We start from the raw sequence: 20,845 nt of genomic DNA on the forward strand, positions 1-20,845 counted from the left end.
AATATAAGAGCGAAACACATATGCGTAATCCGAGCAATTCTCGGTCTCAGCACGCCTGGGAAACCCAAATTGCTTGATGACCGACGCGCGCCATAAAATCGCTGGTTTCTGATTCGCCCACAGGGAATGGGCCCAGAGAGTAGGGAGGAGTTTTCCGTGCTTCCCTCGGTTCCCTCGATGCCAAATCGAGTATTGTTAGTGAGTTCCGTTTGAAAATTCAACAGCTAAGCACGGCTAACTCTGCTTATCCTTGCCGGATCGTATCTCGATAAATTCCGCGCCGCGCCTGCATCAATTAAAGGTGTCTTGGACGACACCGCCACTTTTTAATTCTACAACTCTGTAGGTGTGAGTGTGCGCGAGCGCCGAGTTGCTCCTGAACTGTTGTTGGGTAATCACCAAGCGAAGAAAACTGTGTGTTCTGAGAGTGATCGAGCGTGGTTTTGTCACCAAAGGGGTTGAGTGTGTGATCATCATCGATAGTAAGGGCCAATTGCGTTGGCTGGCGACGTTTGTGCGTCCCTGAGGTGTTTCCCGGGATTCAACTCTGCCCATCAGCTCGGCAACTTAGGTGTTACCGCAGTACGTGTGTGTGCCCGAGACGTCGGGGCTGCGGTGCGCCCGTGTGTGTATGGGGCAACACCTTATATATATATATACATATAATTATTTTATGGCTCTCTCTACCAGCATTTACTGTGCTAATGTTTTTTATTCCGGCTAAATATAACGCATTCTCATTCATTTTTTTTGTTTTCTTGAATAAATTACCATCACTAGTTACATTAAATCTCAGCGTATCTATTATAAATTGCACACGCCTTCCCATCCTAATCTTGAACTCCCTTTTGTTTGTTATTTTATGAGACTTTTAATTATCATCTTATTTATTAGCATTGAAACTAAACACAGTTTAATTGACACGTATTTTGATAAAAAAGAAAATCATTTTATTTTACTCATCGATCTCAGTCGTTTTAAGATTAAATCTAATTCCGTTAACGTATACCATATTGTCAATTAAAAGAAACAACACACAATTATCATTTTCATGCGTGCAGATTTTGCTATTCTACGAGAACTTGTAGAGAAAAAGTTCTCTGGTCATTAAAAGCTCTTTATCACTAACGACTTGATTAAAGGTGGCGTACTTCCTTTCGCTTGGCTATATATACGGAATTAATTCCGTCAACGAAACTTACTCGTATATGAAAGCGAAGTGCCCCATATCGATCCACTTGACGAAATCGAATGAAGAAGCGCTCAAAGTTCGCGTTCACGGAACAAATAAGAAAAAAAGGTAACCACTTGGCCAACTTAGTTTACCAAATCTTGCGTCGTCACATGAGCCGTTTAACAAGAAAAAAAGTAATGTCGTTTTCTCGACAAGTCCTTTTCAGGAGCTTGACGCTCAAAGGAAAATTGCAGAGATGAATTAGACTGCTGTATAGCGATGGACTAAGAAAAGTGGTCGAGAAAATTGAATTTTACTTCTTGAGATTCAATAAACTTTCTACATGAAAGAGTAAAAATATTATTTGTTATAAAAATATCTAATATTCTGAAAATCAAAATTATAGTGATAAAAATACAAGTGGTCATTTCCTGAGCTGATGCAAGTACCGGTTAATATGAAAAATATTCAGATGAGTCCGAATATGCCCAATGGATAGCTACTGAATCGATTAGACAATTGACAAACGAATAAGAGATTCTTAAATTTTATCTTCTCATGATATCTTAATCTGCTTTAATTTGGACGTGCTTCTACCACGCTTGTTTTTTATGAAAACGCACACAAGCACAAGCTTGAGAGGAAACATAACTTGTGCGAGAGGACTGTTTATTTTTCATTTTGTTCTTTGAAATTTTAAAAAAATGTCAAAGTTTACTTCCGTAATACTTCATGTTTACTTTGTGCGTATTGAAAATATATCAAGTGTATTTTGAATATTTCAGTATGTTTTTATGTAATTCATTGTTGCAATTTATGGTTGATGTTGTTTAATATTGGACAGATGATTTTTTTGTATCATAGAAATATTTTTTTTTAATTAGATGCTTTAGATTTCTTTACTAAAGATTATCGATACAAAAATTAAATTTCTTTCAACACATATGTAAATTGATCGCTATACGAAATGTGATGTTTAGACTAACATCAGACAGGTGAACTATACAACATTTCGGAAATACCAAAATTACGCCATTATCAAGTTTAAAACACTCAGAAAACCCTGACATTAACGTCAAACTCACATTTCCCCTCTTCAACTATCACCTAATCCGTGTCAACATCGAGTGAACAGTTCGTCGGGAGTTGCAGGGTCACGCGCCACTACGCGTCACGCACGAACGCTCGCGAGGAATGGGGGTGGGGGTTAAAAAAAGTTTAGCGCTTTGCATTTTGAGTGATTTCAATTCGACGCGTCACCTCGAAAATTGCCTGTCCCAATCAATTTATCAATGTGTCATGAATAGCTGAATAGCAGTAATCCTTCGCAAGTTGAGAAATGGTATAGTTATGCTGATTATTGTGCTTAGCCGAGCAGGAGGAAAAGTTGATAATTAGAATGAAGTTACGCTCCAAAGATAAATGTATGTATTTTTAACGTTTCAAAAAGTAGAATTCTCCGGCAAGAGAATTTTAAATCGTGAAAGAAGAAAGTTGTGGGAAATTGTATCGAAAATTGAGCAATTGAATTCCTCATTCGGATGGAATTCTTCGGAGATGCTTATATCCAATTGAGATTCGATATATATTTACTGGATATCGATAGCTATTCATTACGATGAACTACGCACACGTTAGTGGAAACAAATGTAAATGGAGTGTAAATGAAAAAACCGCGTCTTGGTTATCGTCTGAAATCTCAAGGGTGATATTGCCTCTAGCTGTAAATTTAACAAAAGTACTTCTCTCCTTCTCTATATCTGATATTTCGCTTACATTAGTTGGCTAGAATTGAAAGAAAGCGAGTAGTCTCGTTGATATCCTAGAATTTTCTGCTTGGGCCTACGTTTGCAAGCTAAATGCATGCCTTCATCGGCGTGAAATTATTCAGCATGTTCCGTAATGGCCCTACTCTAACTCATTTGCTTGTCAAGTATTTTCTTCTACTAGCCTTATCTATCTCACTCGATTTCATTTTTATTTTTTAATAAATTCTAATACTATATTTGACCAAATTATGAAAGGTTTATATTTCTTTTTTATTCCATGATTTTGCAAGTTTGCAGTCTTATCAGATGCAGTTAGACCAAAAAACAGTTAAAAATTAAAGAGAAATATCAGAAATACTGCAATAATAATATCACTTCATTGAAATACACATCAACCGAACTTTCCATAGTTTAAGTATTTAGAAATATCCGTTACAATTAATAAATGCACCGAATATAACCTTCGTAACACGTATACACGTAAAATGATCGCGCAATCGAAGGTAATACCAAAACTCAAATTGTTTTACGGGTGATACGCGCAACAATATATTTGTAATACTCAAACACATATTTCGCACAAGTTTAGGATTTGAAACGAGCCGTATGTAAATGCAAATCGTTACACTTGTGGAAGCACATGGAGTAACGCAAGTTCATAAAACTCGAGATTCGCAGAACTAAAACCCGATAACCATCTCTACGTGCGCTCAGCGTAAGCCTCATACCAGTGGTGTACGTTGGAAAAATACCGACGTTCACTCTGCATGCGGAACACGGTTATCAACAATCAAGAAGCTGGCAACGAAAGTGCACTTGTCAAAGTTGAGGTTGGTATTTTCGAAGAGTTGTCAAACAATTCGTAATTAAGCCTCAATTGTCGCGACGGTAACTTGAACGACATTTGGCTGTTGTTAACCAACGTATAGTTCGATATGAAATCATTAGCATCATAATAACTGAAATAATTTTCACTGCGAATCGTGAAAACATTTTAGTGCAGTCAGTTGTGACGGAGAAAGCAGTGAGTTGAAGAATTCACTCTGAGAGTTCCACCAGCAACCATTGTTGCTTCGTGGCTCTTACTATGATGTAAATACAATAGAGTAATAGTCCGTGTGTGTGTTCATGCGTGCGCGCGTGCGTGTGTAGGTGATGTATAAGGTTATCGAGTTATCGAGCACAAGAATGTCAAGTCAAGAGGGTCGAGTGGACGGTGTGCAAGTCTTGTTTGAGATTCAGGGCGCTGATGAATATTTTTCACGCCGCAAGTTCGATCGAACGCTTTTTTCCTCTACGTTGTTTTTTACTTTCCTTGAGTTATTGTCGGCTGGAATTTTCACTTCGTTTAGGTACGAGTATCGATTTTAAATCGTATTTTCACATTTGAGAAATTGAAAGTGCCCGAATATGGAATTGACAATTTTCCAGATGTACTCCCCGTTGCTACAGCGACAAACGAGAACATGAATAAAAAGTTACATTGAACGGGAATAGAAGTGTCTCTTTCTGCTGTTCGCTGATTTATCTTGTAAGTGAAAATACATGTTTTTAAGATATTGTGAGCTCTGAAAAGATTCATGGCTGAGAAACCATCGGAATACACGAAAATTAATAGTCAAAGTTACCAGTTCAGTTTATATAGTGTAATAACGCAGGTGCTGAAAGTAAAATAGACTTAGCTTGGCAATATTTCTCATCGGAACACTTTGCGCTCGTTATTTTTAATAAAACTCTTCGCCGCGTGGAATTTAATATAGCCGCGCTCTCAATTGAAGAGTATTTATTCTTACGGCTCCGAAGGTCCCCCTTGACAGTTTTGGATGATTCTTCTTAAGTCAATATTGATGTGTAAAAAATAATAAATTCAAGTTATTTAAAATGTATGTATATTTACATACATACATAGGAAATAAATGAGATGACACGATTGTTTATATACTATTTCAAAAGCTCTGCAGGTAATTAACGCAATTGTGGAAACAGGATATTCTGACATTCTTAATTAAGTTGATAACGTTTCCAAGCTTCGTATTTCGTGCATCGATGTTCGATTTAATCATAACATAGCTCGTCATACAAATAAACTCAATCATTCCTATCAGAAACTGCCAAGCGCTTATGATGTATATGTATCATTCAATTCAATGTAAAAAATGATTTGATTAGTCAAAAGAACTGGTTAATTGCATATCTGGTATCTATGTGAAAAACGAATAACATCGTATTCAAAGAATTAATTAACGTTCCTTTGACCATGACTTGGACGGGAGAAATAATAACATTGATAGGGTTATCCATGAATGTATGTTCATCGCCCAGAGGATTAAGCTTTTCCACCTTTAGGCTGTTAGTGATTTACATACGTATAAATCCAGTTTGACCTCGTGTGGAGAAGGAGAAGGAGAAGGAGAAGGAGAGAGAGAGAGAGAGAGAGAGAGAGAGAGAGAGAGAGAGAGAGAGAGAGAGAGAGAGAGAGAGAGAGAGAGAGAGAGAGAGAGCGCTAAAGGATCAACACGGAACCGATCGGCACAAGACACAAGCAACATTTTTTACGATTTTTGTAAGAAAAGATTTAAAATTGCCTAAGTATGTTTGAGTACTGAGATATGAAGATTTACTGTTTGCACTTTACCACAGCCGATAGGTATAATGGCTTTTCGCCGCGTGCGGTAAAGCGACTTTATTGAATGCAGGTGGAATGATTCATTTGAAATCATTCTTTTCTAAGAATATAAAAAGGAAAAACGAGAAAAAGATTTATAAGTTTTTAATCGACTTTTATGATAAAAAATCATCTCTACCGCAACGTTACTTTACCTAAGTGTAATATCGACAGGTTAGAAGCAAAAGAAAACTATTTATTACGTCAGCAATTTTTCATATAAAAACAAAGATCAAGTAGTAGTACAGAATCTCGGTTTTCACCAACCACTCCGGTTCGAGATGCTTTTAATTGCTTCGGTATTAAATCTTTTGCGCTTACGTTGCGGAAACTTGCAAACTGAGCTTGTAAAAAGTTTCGGTCTATGGCAGTTTTTCACGCGGTTTTGGAGACACGGGCCAATCAAATCTCTCTCCAGTACCTTCACTAAAGTTTCGCAAGAATTTTACGAAGATTGCACTGTTGTTGTTGTGAAAAAAGTAGGTGGCACTTGTGAATTAATGTTTTACTAGCTTTTCTTTCAGTTATAAGTATATCTTCTTAAAAATCAAAATAAAATTAAAAGAAGAATAAGAATGTTCTTTTCAGAAAACAAGAAAAGTCAATCGCACAGCCAAGTGGTAACAATTTAAATGAACCAAGAAATTCGATCTTTATCCGCTTACACATTCGAAATACGAGAGAAGTCAGTTGAGAGCCTTCAACGCTGTGAAGCGTTACCGCATAATCATTAAGGGACTTGTGCGCGTATGCCGCACTTAGAGTTTAAGTTCGCTACCGAATGACGACTTTGTCTAATCGTGCAAACAAACTGCACGTGCATAAATAGGTATGCAAATCGGTTAACAGCGCCGTTTCCAGCATTAACCCACTTATCGCTTACATACTCAAGAAGCTTAGAATTATACCGCTTTGCTTTTATTAGCCTATTGCCATGACGACGTATGACGTTTGATATAATTCTAAACTGTATTAGGTGTCAAGTTGTATAACCATGTGATATAAACTCGCATGCGCGTACAAGCTCGCGGGATTTGTGCGCAATATCCAAGTCAAGTTACTTCCGTATTCATGTACTGATACTGCCACACGTGCGGCTACGAGGAGTGAAAGTTTTACAGGCGGTTTCTCGTTTTCCCGTCGAACTGATATACTCGATGCTCAAAAGTGGAAGAGGTATTATACGTGGTCAGGACTGATGCTGAAATTAATAGTGAATATTTTTTTCGAATTCACTTGACACCCGTTTTTGTTTTATGCACGTCGGTTATCTTTTCCATTCGGTTTCAGAAATGAAAAGTTTTAAATGTAAATCAGCCGCGAGAGAGAGATAGAAAAAATAAAAAGGAAACGAAAGTAAAAATGGCGAAGACATTGATTGACAAACGCGTTTACAAAGTTTGGGGAAACCCTTTCTAAACGTATTTTTTATCAAAATTTCCTAGATAATATGAGGAGTGGGTGAAAGAAAAAGTAAACTTACATTAACTTGTCGTGACTCCCTTTTATGTGTGCACAACCGTCAGTGTGTAATCTTATCTAACGAAGACCATGGGCCGCACCCGATACAAACAAAAGAGAAATCAGCAGTAATTTTGCCTGGTTAACGAAGTCACGTAATCATTTTTTTGTTCTCACGAATAAACTACACACATGATTATCCCTTCGTTTTACGCAATACGTGATCGCTCGTCTTTCTCGTTTTGTCTGTTACAAAAGCAAACGTGGTGATTTGCAAGTTTGTTATTTTTTCTTATTTTAATCTTCAAGTACAAGAGAAAAATAATATTAATTTTCTCCTGATGCACGATTGAATAATAAATATCCCCGCTATCATCAGACGAGATAGTTTGAATCATTGTCTGAGTTATTATCTGTCGATAATGATGTACGCGTAAGAGAAGCATTTGAATTTAACGATTACGATGACGATGTCAGAGACAGCTTTTTTGATAAGAAGATGCGTAGTCGGCATTGTTATGCGGTAAAGTCAAGACTTTAGATGGTCGAGGCAAAGGAAATTTTTTATTGATTGATTTGTTGTTTTGCTGGAAACTTCACCTCACAGAGGTTTTACGTATGTTATTGTACTTTCTCACAGTTTTCCTGCAATCACTTGTGTGAACAGCAACATCGCATGAGAGAAAATGATTCTTAAAACTGATATAACATGTAAACTTTGATAAAAATTTCTCGTTAGGGTATTTACTTGTTTAGTAGAGAAATGAAACAACTCTCAACGTAAGCATAAAAAGAAATAATCCATCATCATACTAAATATATTATAAAAAAATATACTTTTACTTCCGCTCCGTTTCACAAAGGCTGCAGCTCTGCAGCTAATCGCATAAAAAGTGAAACGAAGTGTGAAGCAAAAGTAATCGGCCATCAGTAGATTTCACAACTCGAGCGCGCGCTCACTTGTTCAATTACTTGGGCGTTATCGGCGTGAGCGCTAATCATAAAATGGTTTCGTCAAACTGTTTTCCAGAGAGGTCCGAGTATCCAAGCAAAATTAAATGATTACCGTCTGTTTGTTAGGTTTTCATTGTCACGAGAACAAACGAAAAGAAAAGAAAGAAAAATCGTTCGTGCGGTCTGACCATACACGAACCTCTTCTACTTACAGCTTATCTTTTTTTATATTAGTCTCTTTGTTATCATACAGAGGACACTGCTACGATCGTTTACGGTACGTGGGTAGAATACGTATAATCGCAGTTGGCAAGTTACCAGCTAGCCTTTGTTTCGCGAGTACTCTAAAACTCGCGCATAAAGAATAGACGAGAGATAGCTTATATTGTGTTACGCTTTATTTCGCCTCTGTTGAGCCAAAGACAGAATTTCATCTCTGCACTCTTTGTTCTCTCAAAAGCCTTACCATGTCCTACAGCTGCTATCAAGGCAGATGTTTCAGCAGAATCGATATAAGCATATATTATAACGATACAAAATGAGAATTGTTTTTTTGGCATCGACACCTCGGCGAGCTTACACGACTATCAAATTTTTACGTAACTTTTATATTTTCGGTACCGAAACAGTCGTACGAGAGCTCGTGTACTGTAATTGAAAAGTAGATTGCTTTTCTGGCTTTACGTGCATTGTGCTAATGAAATTATACGATTTGGAGATGATTATAGAGCCTTGTGGATAGGATTGCAATTTAAATTCATTAAATTATAGACAGAATTAAAAATAAAGCGTATGTGAAATTTATTTTCATTGGATACAAGCTCTGCATGTAGACTTTCGAGCTTCTCATAAGTGAATGTTTGCCAGCAATGATTGAAGATCAAAATTGTCGAAAATTTCCGCCGAGAATATATCAAACTTTCGGAATGCACTCCTAACCAACAAGTCACAAAGTTACGTACTATGCTAAGAAAAAATAGGAACATCGAGTACACCTGTGTTCCAACTGAGGGGGGAGACAATCAAGCGCAAGTGCACCATAAGTCGCAAGTCAAGTTTTCGTGGCGCCGAGTGTAGCAAATGGGAGCAAGCAGCGAGTAAAGCCTCCTCTCCCCCTCTTCGCGAAACTGAAACTTTAACTGTGAATAAGGCGACAATTCGTACTGTGGAGGTCGCGAATCTAGCCGGCGAAGCTTCTGCGGGCGATTAATTACTTAGAAGCCAGCAGCTAGCCCGGATTATCCCCCGAGAGAATTGCCGTCGACTAAATGTGTGGAATACGTGTGGCTGTGAAGGATTGACTTGTTGGCTTTTTAGTGATCACGCCAAATGCTTGATTTCGGAAATTCTACGATTAATACTACGTTGTTTTTCTCTACGCTTCAACCGGATTAGTTGCGCGTACGCTTCTAGTGATGAAAAAGTGATGACATTTGTCTTTCTGCTTTCTTTTTTATTTTTTATTTTTTATTTTCTTTTTTTTTTGTAGTAATGATAGGAAAGCTAAAATGAAATAAGCTGAACGCTAAATATAGTATTACATTTTCATCTCATAAAAGTTTCTCTGTAAATTTCGCATTCCAAGAACAAACAAACACACACGATACATTTCAACCTCGTTTCATGTAGAAATCGATATAGCACTAAAACAACGAGAATCGATAAGCAGAGCGCACTCACGTGTTTTCCGTATCGCGGCTCCTTCTCTAGCAAAATTTTTCACCGTATCTGTTTGTTATAAGAACCCAGTTTTTAAATAATTCGAGCAGAATACATGTCGCATTATTGCGCAGCCATCAACTTTTAACTAATCCACCCCATATAAATCAATATTGTAAAAATCTTACTTATGACTCACACCGTAGCACAAGCAAATTATGCTAGTTGTTATACATACGATTAAATCGGCTTCCTCTTTTTGCTTTTAGCTGAGAATACTACAATGATAGTATAAGAAGAGTCCCAATGGTATGTTTGCTTTTTTTTTTCGTGGTAAGTTTGAATTTTTTACCCAAGTGAATGCAGAGTACTCTATGACGGATGTCTTTGTGAAAAACTGTGACTATTTTTAAATGCGGAGAAAGAAAAAAGGACCGAGAACAGTAATCGTCATACACATTAGAGAGACAATTAAAAAAAATGTAAACTATTACCAACGGATTTATTTCTTATAATTGAAATATGATTACTTGTGAAATATATTATACAAAGCTTTAGAAATAATCAATTACTGAGCTATAAAATTTGATTACTCAGTTAAACCAAAATGTATTCATTTTCCAATCGAGAAAAAATTACATCAAAAGTAACAATTACTATAATTGCGCACGTTTGAGCTCACGAAAGCGTAATTTCACTACAGAACTTTCTCTCTCACCTCGAAATTCTTCAACCTCCAAATTTTAGAGCATTCCTGAATAATAGAGCGACCAGAGAAAGGGGGGTGAGGGGAGAGAAGGTAGGAAGGCTAAAGCCTGAAATCCCAGATTTAGAAGCCTCCTTGACTAAGCTATACAAGGCGAAAGCAGAATAAATTCCAAAAGAGCGTTGACTCGTTTTCCCAAATTACAAAAGCATGGCAAATAATGAAATTCGTCTTAAGCTCATTGGGATTAATTTTATCTTTTTTCCTCCTTGTAAAAATTCTAATTCGTTTTGGTAGTGAGAAAAACACGCCTTATAACCTATATTCACTTTCGTATAATACAAGTAGGGACGGACGAAATGGAGTTTCAGGCAGCAAGTCTCATTACATTTTTATTTGCGAACCTTGCAAGCACTTTAGGCTCTCGAGATGCTTTACATAAAAAGCCTGTCTTCAGCGGAAGATGCAAGTTGTGTAATTTTATCTGATAAACGCTCTGTGAGCTCATAAGTTTTGCATAATATTCTGTAGTTTTAACTCTGATTTTTTTTATTTTATCAATATGATGGCGTGTAGGAAATTAAATGTTAAAAATATTATAATTTATTAGGCGTAACAATTATAAATTTCAATTTAGCATGTATTTTTTTTAAATCAAATGATATTGCGTAATGTCTGAGAAAATAAAAAAATTGGATAGTTATATCAGCTGGCATAAAATAATAATAAAAGTCTAATTGAATGTTGTTGGAATGAGAAGTGTTAATATATGAAAAATTATTGAATTCGTGTTAAGTAGATGAAAAAAAGAAAAATTAAGGAGACTGAAAAAAGGTCATAGAAGAAAATAAGTTCGATCCATGCAAATATATAAAGTTTGAAAATCCATGCAGATGATGTCAGTCAGTCTACCTGGACGCGCCCCATCGGCGGTGATACAACCAAAAAGATCCTCATAGTTGCCTTCAAGAAATCATCGTGATGTTTGTGATGATGCGTCGAGGAAGAGGCGGCGGCGGCGTGGCTGGTGTCATGAGTTTGTTGCTGCTGTTGCGCAGAGGTGGCAAGAGCTGGTGCCATATCGGATTGCTCGTAGATGCCAGAAGATGCTTGACTTGCGGACGCTGATGAGGTTGAGTGATGGTGTCCCTTGCGACTGACCTTCCTGCGTATGCTGCCGACTAGCCTGCGCCAGTCCTGTCCTCCTGCAGCGGCTGCGGTGGTACCTCCGCCCCCGCCCCCGGGCGACACCGCTGCATGGCTACCGCTGTTACTATGCGGATCCTTCGTTGGGCTACTGGCCGACAGGGCTTGTGGCGGCGATGAGCCGCTTGCGCTATTCGAGCGGCTGCCGCCGCTCAGACGACGTACCAAGCCACGCAGCGTTCGCCTGGCCGACGGTTTCTTCACTGCCGCCGAGGCTCCACGCTCCACTGCCTCTCTTTCGTACTTCCTACTCTCAATGCCGCAACCTTATAACCTTTTCCACCCTCGCCAGCATTCAAGGCATATCTCTTAAGGCGAATTCACGCTGCTGTCACGCGACCATCTACACTCTGTCATCTTTTTTGTTTGCTGTTGTTGGTCCTGTTGATGATAGACTTCATGGCAGACGGACAAGCAGGCTACGAGTATCTCTCTCTTTCTTTTTTACATGGTATGTAATGTACGCAGAACACTGACTCTGTGTATATTGCGGGTCAAGGACGGGCGAGAGAGAGAGAGAGAGAGAGAGAGAGAGAGAGAGAGAGAGAGAGAGAGAGGGAGAGAGAGAGAGGCTCGTCAGACGATCGATCGTCAGATGTATAGCCACGCAGAGAACAGGACACGCCGACGATGATGACGTTGTCTTGGAATTCTTTTTCTTTTTTTCTTTTCGATAATTCACCGTGTGCTTAGTGCATTGCAGTCGTAGGTGCGCTCATCTGTGCGGGGAACGTGATATTAACGATTATTCATGATGTGATATATAGGTTTATTGATTTAATTTTTCGTGTATTAATAACTTTAAATGTGGAAGAACCATGAAATCTTTTTACTTTTTTTTGTTTTGTAGATTTCTTATTTTGGCTAGCTATATAGTTTACTAACAGAATCGTAAAATGCAATCGAAATTATCAATGTTTCTTATTGATGTTAATTTGACAAAATCGTTTGGTACGTACGAATACTCCGTATAATTGTAAAGTTTGTTCAATCCCGTACAACTAGAATATTCGTAGTAAAAGCGACTTATACAAACTACAGCATTGAAATTTTCATACTGGAATAAGACAGATCATTATCCAAATTCTTGTCTCTAACAATCGTTAACCCACATGGAAATTACATATCAGAATCTGGGTCAACTTTCTCCTTCCTCCTACCTTGTGTACGTAATACCACAATGGAAATATAATAAATTTACTGAGAATAAATAGCCACCTACTCTCGATAGCAGTGTGCATTTTGGGCAGCCATCGGATAAAGTATAACGCGAGAAAAGTTATCTGTTTGATGTAATCTAGAATCTACCTATATCATGCTCGAGCACGCCATTAGATTTTAAAGTAACGTCAAGTTTTCATTCAGCTTTCGTCGACAGCAACGAATTGTGGAAGCGCTAAGAGACTTTTCCAGTCTATTCCACATATATTCGACGTTTCGAGTCTCGGGGTCGTGGAGTTTCCAAAGATTAGCTGAAAAGCTTCTTTCTGACAAGTACTAATGCAAGAGTTTAGTTTGCTCATCCGGTGAGATTTTTGTGAGTTTTGAGATGTTCTGAGTTGCTTTTCGATGATAAAATTTTTTTAGTCATTGATTTTTATTATTTAGAAATCGAAGTAATAAACTTTCACTTGCCAAATCTTTTTCGATAGAAAACGAACTCATTTTTATCACTTTCATGAATCGAAAATTCATATTCATTTAAAATAGGATGACAAATTTCAACTAAGGTGTTCCAGCAAAGCAAATACATAGTTTTATTTTTAAAATAAAATGTATCGTTTAATTGACAATGCTACCTCAAGTAACATTAATAATTCTACAACAGCTTACTAGAATTCAGATCAATGTGAAACAGATTAAGAACTCAAAGAATATTTATAGTTGACAAGAGGAAAAAGATTATAAAAATAGATACATAACAACCTCCTTTAAATTAATATAGATTCCACGCATGTTAATCCACCCCCAGAATCGCATATAGTTAGTCCCAATATGCGAACAATAACAAGAAGCAATAGCACACTACGAGCTATCAAAAATAGATTAAGCCATATACCTATCCTGCCTACTGAAACAATTACAAGAAAACGTTTGCCGCGTCCCTCTTCTTTGTTCAGCTAAGAGCGAGAAAACTACGTACGCGAGCGTCCCATCCGTCCCTTCGTATACCCCAAGTCATTGTAAACAGCTTCGGTTACGATTTTATGCGAAGAAGCTTTTCTTTTTTCTTTATCTTTTTTCACTCTTACCCTATCTTACGAGTGCTTTAATATACGTGGAAAATGGACTATGCATGTCGGCTGCGGAAGTTTAAAGTGAACCATTGTCACTTTAACGCGCAAAAAACTAAATTTACCGTAGTAGCGGCAGTCAGAAACTTTTTCCCCTTTTTTTCACTCGTCTAGCATGCGGTCGCGTTATTTTTTTATATTCAAAATAAAAGGGTTGCACTGGAATACGAAGTTACGTATCCAATAAATAAAGCTTGAACGGGAGATGAGCAATATTCTATTAAAGCATGGTTGGATTTATATTTTTGTATATTTTCACGGTAAATTGAATAAAGTAATTTACTAGATTATATAGAAATTTAGAAGCGAAATTTAAAATTCATTTTTATCATATCAAGGACTGTGAATAAAGAATCGGTCATATAATAAAAGAGCGCAATAATTAGCTTAATACATTAATTTTTATCTATGTACTGATTTTCTGTTGCGATATAAAGAAAAATATATTTTTCTTGAAAAACATATTTTCTTTGGGATAAATCTTTCAATTTTATTAATTCAACAAATATCGATTATCAGTAACCATTTCGATCATTCTCCAACCGACTACCGAATAATTAAATTTTAACTCGTCGACGCGAATGAATTTTTATAAAGTGATGAACGTAGCTCGAATCTTGAAATCAAAGGGAAAATATATTTTTTTCAATGAAAGGTCATCTACGACCATTTTTTAGTTATAAAAAAATAAAATCTGTTGCGACTGCTAATTAATCGAATTAAGGTCGTGACACCTTAAAAGAGAAAGAGAGAGAGCCTATCCTTATCCGCTTTAATTGAAATTTAATGATCTGGATACTAGAGCGAATTACCGTTCGAGCTGACTCTTTGTTCGATGATTTACTGAAAAATTCGTGGTACAATCGCGTAGCCTTGGTAAATTGCTTAAGTTCTTCTATCTTTCTTATTTTTGGTTGGTTTGCGGATTAAAACACTGCCTTTTTTATGACCAGTTCAATTATAAAATTACATAATTAAGATGAAACGTCATCTTCTTTTCTTAAGTGGTAATATAGAGGTGTATTTAATTTTTTAGGGTAACAATGTCAGTTTAATTTTAAAATCACAAAACAGAAAATATATTTTAAATATTTAAAATTCAAAAATTTGTTTCGTTCAGCTTTTTATCTGAATTTTATCAGTCTTGATAAATTCAGTTTGGCAATATCTTTTGAAAATTCACCAAATAACCATATGACATTTAGTTTTTTGAAACCGCATACACACAGGTAATTCCAAAAAAAAGACAACAATAAAAAGGAGCACGAGAAAGGCCAATGAATCACTCAGTTTTAGTAGTAAAGGCAAATTTACGTTCAACCGTGGAGAGGCTCAAGATCATTAATAGTCGTTGGCTTTATATCCACACTGAGAAGCTCATGTGTTAGTTTGAGCAACAAGATTCATCCGAAACTTTAAATCAAATTCTTGCAGATCCTAACTTTTATACGTAATGGTTATGTAAACCGCACAATACGCATTTTTGAGCTGAAAGCTATATTTTATTTTCATAAGTTTGAATTTTGAATATATTGAATTACCTCGAATTTTTCTTTATGGCATAACAATAATCCTAGTCAGATTTTTCATTATGCTCAATATTTTTTATAAATATTGCAACTCGATACCAACTAGATTCAAAAAGTTCGTTTGTTTAACAAATCATATTTACGAATGAAAATAAATTTATTCATTTTTCACAGTAACAAAATCATGAAAGTAATTTAATAAGTACTTATACTTACGAAGACGCGTTTCACATTCTACAGAATGAAAATAAGACCTAGCATCATATATTTATTCTAAAAAAACAATTTTAGGTTGAATGCAATCGTATGGGCAATTTTATAGAAAAAATTCATTAATTCGGTTCTATTTATTATAAAATTTTAATAGCGTTCTGACCAAAGTTATAAACACTAACTATAACCAAAGGATATACACTATTCATTTTTAAATTTTATTATTTTGTGTAATGTTGTCCAACTAAAAATAATTTGATTCTTAGCTGCCAATGCTTATGACGCGTTTTTTCTGCTTACAGAAACGCTGATATCACTAAAATAAAAATTATATTTTCATAAAGTTATGGAATTCCAGAATACAATAATGCGAAACAAAAAATAATTGGATTCAAATTCAATGAATCTTTTTTTGTATAAAATTTCGACTCTTCCAAAAGATTCAAAATATTACTGTCACTTAAAAATGTCAAAACCAACAGCGTGCACTCCGTTTGAAAATGGCCAAATCAGCCCGAATCAATGCAGCTTTTTGTCTAATTTATTACATATCATATATCGTCAAGAGTTTAATGATTATAGCAAAAATTACAATGTTGATATTCAAAACACTTTTAAGAAATACATTATTCCCGCATAAGGTGGAAGAACATTGGACTCGCACAGTCGGAATATGCAAATGCGACATTTCTCTCCAGCTTTAAAATACAACGTTGCAGCTTGAAAAATCGACAAAATTAATTACTACGGCAAGAGAAAGTTCATTAAGTCTGTGTCGGACTCGCGCTGTCGACGTATTTTACACATCTCCGACATTATACTATCCTCACTAAATTCCGTATGTTTTGATAGAATTTCATGCTTTTTAAATGCATACGTGTAAATGAAAAAAAAGTTAATAAATCATTCACCATATAACAAATGATCGAAAGGCTCTAATTTCAATACCCTTCGCGAACAAATAATGAAGCTACGACCTTGCCCTCACCCCAGAGATGAAAGGCTTTGCTTGTCGGATATCGATTACTTGAACAACATATTTTTGCGCAATGAAAATTTTCTTTACCCTCATGATTAATCCAGCTTTAATTTTGCAAGATTAAATAATTGAGCATACTAGTCGCAAAGGCTAATTAGATTTTCCAGTCCGCGGAATATAAAATGCTATAAAGGATCTTTGCCATTTCGATTTGCTGAAAAGAAAAACTTTCATTAGCTGAAATGGGAGTTCGCTAATAATTAACTGAATTTTAAAGCATATCTCAGTTCGTAACATTCCAAATTATTAATTTGAAAATTTCACTGCTGATGTGCAAACGCTATTTTTCATTTTTTTACAATTTATTGATAATAATAAAATATTCACCTCGGAATTTTATCTCGTTATTACATTATTAACGTTACTTTCAAACGATAAATGGGTAAATTTCCGGGGTTATATGGTTCATGTCTATATAATTTTTTTTCATCGCGATAACATTTTTCTCTTGTATCTCGCAAAGCCATAAAGTCAATATATTTTTTACAAAAAAAAAAAATGTAGGCGACAAAATTCCAAACAAAAAAGATATCACTAATACCCATATTGACATAACAAATGAAACGTGGTATCTGTTGGAAATATATCCGTCAGACATTTGTACGTCTGGACGTACTGATGTTCTTGACTCTATTGAGATATTTAGTTTAAGATTGAGCGCAAGGCGCAATTAGTTAACAATTTTCATTGTTAACTCGAAAGAAGTGTGCTAGTATGAAGATGGGTAGGTAATAGATAAAAAGTCTTTAATATTCGAGTAGCTTCCATACCTCTCGCTGCTTCAAAATCGGGGCGCACATGAAATCGCAATAGCGTTCTCGTGGCCGTGAAGCTATAACGTAGATGCAAAAGTTTACTCGTGAAGGCTATAAACCTCGTGTGAAGTACGGCTTTCGGGTTTTGTTGGTCTAAGAGACGGAAATAAGAGACTGCGAGACTGAACTATGGACCTGCGAGCGAGAGAGAAAGAAAGGAAATTCGACAGTAGTGGTAATACGTTTAGATCCAATTAGAAGCGGTATTGGTAGCTGCCGACGATGACGATTAAGTGGGACAAACGCCGTCGAGAGGGAAATTTTCGGACACTACTAGTCATTTGGCCCTCGTACAGGCAGGTTGCTTTACTTCTGAGCAAATCGTATGTGATCGTTATGAGTAATCTTATTAGTGAAGCATGGGCGGTATTTTCTACAACATTGTTTTCCGGCTCTCTTCCAGATGAGTATTTTTTATTGTATAAAATAAGTCTCACTGTTCTTTCAAATAAATAAAAATATCAAGTTTAGCATACTTATTTTTTTATACTTTCCATTTTCTCAATAATATCCTCCAAAAATAGATTAGATCCTTTATTTGCAATAATAGTTAAACAAAATAATCGTAAACATGCGTGAAAATATCAAATTTGTTAATAATGAAACATATGAATGTTATATCAGAGAGTGAGAATGTCAATCAAATACTGCTTTATTGTAATATTAATAAAAGAAGAGAAAGAAAAACAAAATAAGCATCACTTGAAATTTTACAGATTTATCCCTAAAAAAATTATATGAAAGCGTAAAAATATAACTCGAAACGCATGTTTCTTTTGTTATATATAAGCTATTACAAGAAGAGAGATCGAACGATAGAGACTAATACCGCGAACGGTAATCCGCATCCCGAAGCCACTCAAGTAAACAATCCCGCACTAAGGACAAATCCTTTCTCGTAAGACGGATATAGCAAAAGGAGGCCGGCGACGTTTCCCATTAGCAGATGCATCAGCCGATCGATTGCGCTTGGCAGCTTTTCTTGGCTTCTTGCAAGCCTTTGTGATTTTTACTATTTGAAAGCAATGGAAATTGTATTTGTATTTGTCAAAAATTGACGACAAACTTTATTATAATAATTATTGAAAAGGATTTTTACTTGTACAAGACTCAAATTTAGATGGTAGAAGTAAAAAAATGTTCATTAGAGTCTGATAATGATCACAAGTTAAATCGAAGCTGACGAATGTATGGGATGTTCAATAACCACTGCTGCAAAAATTATTTTACTGTACGCTAAGTGAAAAGTATTTGAGGGAAATGATAAATATTTTTCCTCAATCGAGATACCGTTGATTCCGAAATAGAATTTCCAAGCAGCTTAAATATCTTTATAGTAAGTGGTGAAAATATATGCAAAACTGCTTGTCACCTACTTTCGTTATTTGAAAAAAAAAGCGTACTTGATTTAAAGCCCATGAACGACGATAAAAGAATGCTCGGAATTAATTCCTCTTTATAATAGTAGAATAAATAAAGCGTCGCAGACTATGTGAAAGCAAAGAGTCATTTCGTTGACGTAATCAATTTTTTAATTGGTTCCTAGAATCTTAAACACGCTATAAAAAAAAGACTGCGTTTTACGACGGCCGAATTCTACGGAGGCGTCGCTTTACGAGTCTAGTGTTTTTGTTCTTTTACGAGGACGTGCTAGAAAGGTTCACTTGATTCTTGAATGAACTCAGTCGTCTGCTAAGATGTAATCTGGGATGCATGGAAGAGCTGTTTCGATTCAATTATCGATCGATATTGAAATGCATTATACGTAGAAAAGAAAATAATAGCTACGTTTATCTCCAGTATCAAATATTATAGTAGATGATTCAATTTTCAATTCAAACAGAATAAATTCATAATGTTTTGTTCAATTTAGCGGCTTACCAAGACATCGTATCACAGTATGATCGCATTTATTAGTAAATTCTAGTACGCGCGGGTTTCAAATATCCTGGCATACTGACGTCACGGTTAATCAGTCACATCCATTAATAAAATAAATTCGATATAACTTACTTTAATTAAAAAAGCCACGCTCTAATGTACGGATTCTATAATTAGGATGAAAGCAATTAATAATCTCGCACCTCGAAAGTGCTCTACATAACTTCGAAATATATTCTCGCAATGATTAATTATATTCGGCGAATCCAACTTCGCGAGTAACTGGGCTTCTTCCTGTGAAACTCCAAATGGAATCTTCGGTTTTTCATTAAAAACTGATTTCATCAAGATTAGTTTTTGTATAGACAATTGACTTAATTTAGTGAATTAAATGAATGAATTAAGTTAATTTAGTGAATTCTGCAAGTATTCGGAGATATATTTACGTGTCGCATTTAATCACTAATTCACTTAAATTCTCGATGGAATAATTCTAATCAGATAACCTCTGCAGTTTCATCGTACTTTAAAAGCTAGAGGCGAATAAAAACACAAAAATTTGAATAAAAAACTAGTCCTCGTCGCGTGTGAAAATATGAGTACACATCCTGGGATAACTCATGTATAAGCGCAACGATTTTTGAAAGATTCATCGCCATGACCAAAGTCCGTCAATTTTCAAGGAGGATGTAGCAATGACGTCTATGACCGATAACTCTCAAAGGATAGTAAAGTCCAAGAAAATCGGATCCCTTCTTTTTTCACAACTTTGATCAATCACAGCATAATTCAATGTCTTTCTGTTGCTAAGGTGAAGTTTATTTTCGAAGCTCGAGAGTGCAAAGTACGCATACGAACTTTGTGACGTGTTCGAAAGCTGACTTTTCGTGAACGAGACTGGCATCCGCCATTCACACGTTGTTCCCTGGCATACGCTTGACACCGTATTTCATTGTACTTTATGTTTGACTTTCCGAAACAAATTTTCTGTTTACGAGGGTGGGAAAGATCGCCTATGTGACTAACATCATTGTTTTTTTTTTGAGTTAACCTAGTTTTTCGACAAAGAAAATTTGTGCTTCGAATGAAACCTTTGTGTAAATATTTATTATAACGCGCTTTATTGGCTTATACTGAAAGCGAGAAAATGAGAGAATGAAAAAGAATTACATTGTTTGAAAATAAAATAATAAAATTACATGTGAATAAATCTTTATTGTTATTCGACGAATTAATTTATATTAATGAAAAAACAAAATATAATATATCTACTACGTTAACTGAAACGTTGCAAATGAAAAGTCTATTCACGATAATTTCTCAATTAAGTGCCACATTTGGTCTTGATTCAACCACTAGATTATTTCATTATCCCAAAATGGATTTCTGCGTAATACACCAATTTGATAATTTATTTCAAACAATAATATCAGAACTTTTACATTGAAGTAGTCTGCAAGCGAAACCCCCATATTCCGTC

At 35.8% G+C, this 20,845-nt stretch overlaps 1 protein-coding gene across 13 annotated transcripts in view; it reads right to left on the bottom strand.

The window, feature by feature from the left end:
- Positions 1 to 20,845, bottom strand: part of LOC131670646 (pleckstrin homology domain-containing family G member 5-like) — a 119,809-nt gene that overhangs the window by 38,478 nt on the left and 60,486 nt on the right. For 2 of the 13 annotated variants that reach the window (XM_058946400.1, XM_058946401.1), the window contains one exon: positions 11,301 to 12,313. The exons of 10 other annotated variants lie outside the window; for them this stretch is intronic. In XM_058946400.1, the coding sequence (XP_058802383.1) occupies positions 11,301 to 11,468 (168 nt within the window). In that variant the 5' untranslated portion in view covers positions 11,469 to 12,313. Of the gene's footprint in view, positions 1 to 11,300; positions 12,314 to 20,845 lie in introns of those variants that run through there. One more of the 13 variants, XM_058946402.1, reaches the window with a different exon arrangement.

This window comes from Phymastichus coffea, unplaced genomic scaffold (genome assembly GCF_024137745.1).
Source record: "Phymastichus coffea isolate CEN01 unplaced genomic scaffold, Cenicafe_Pcof_1.1 PCOF00113, whole genome shotgun sequence".
NCBI lineage: Eukaryota > Metazoa > Arthropoda > Insecta > Hymenoptera > Eulophidae > Phymastichus > Phymastichus coffea.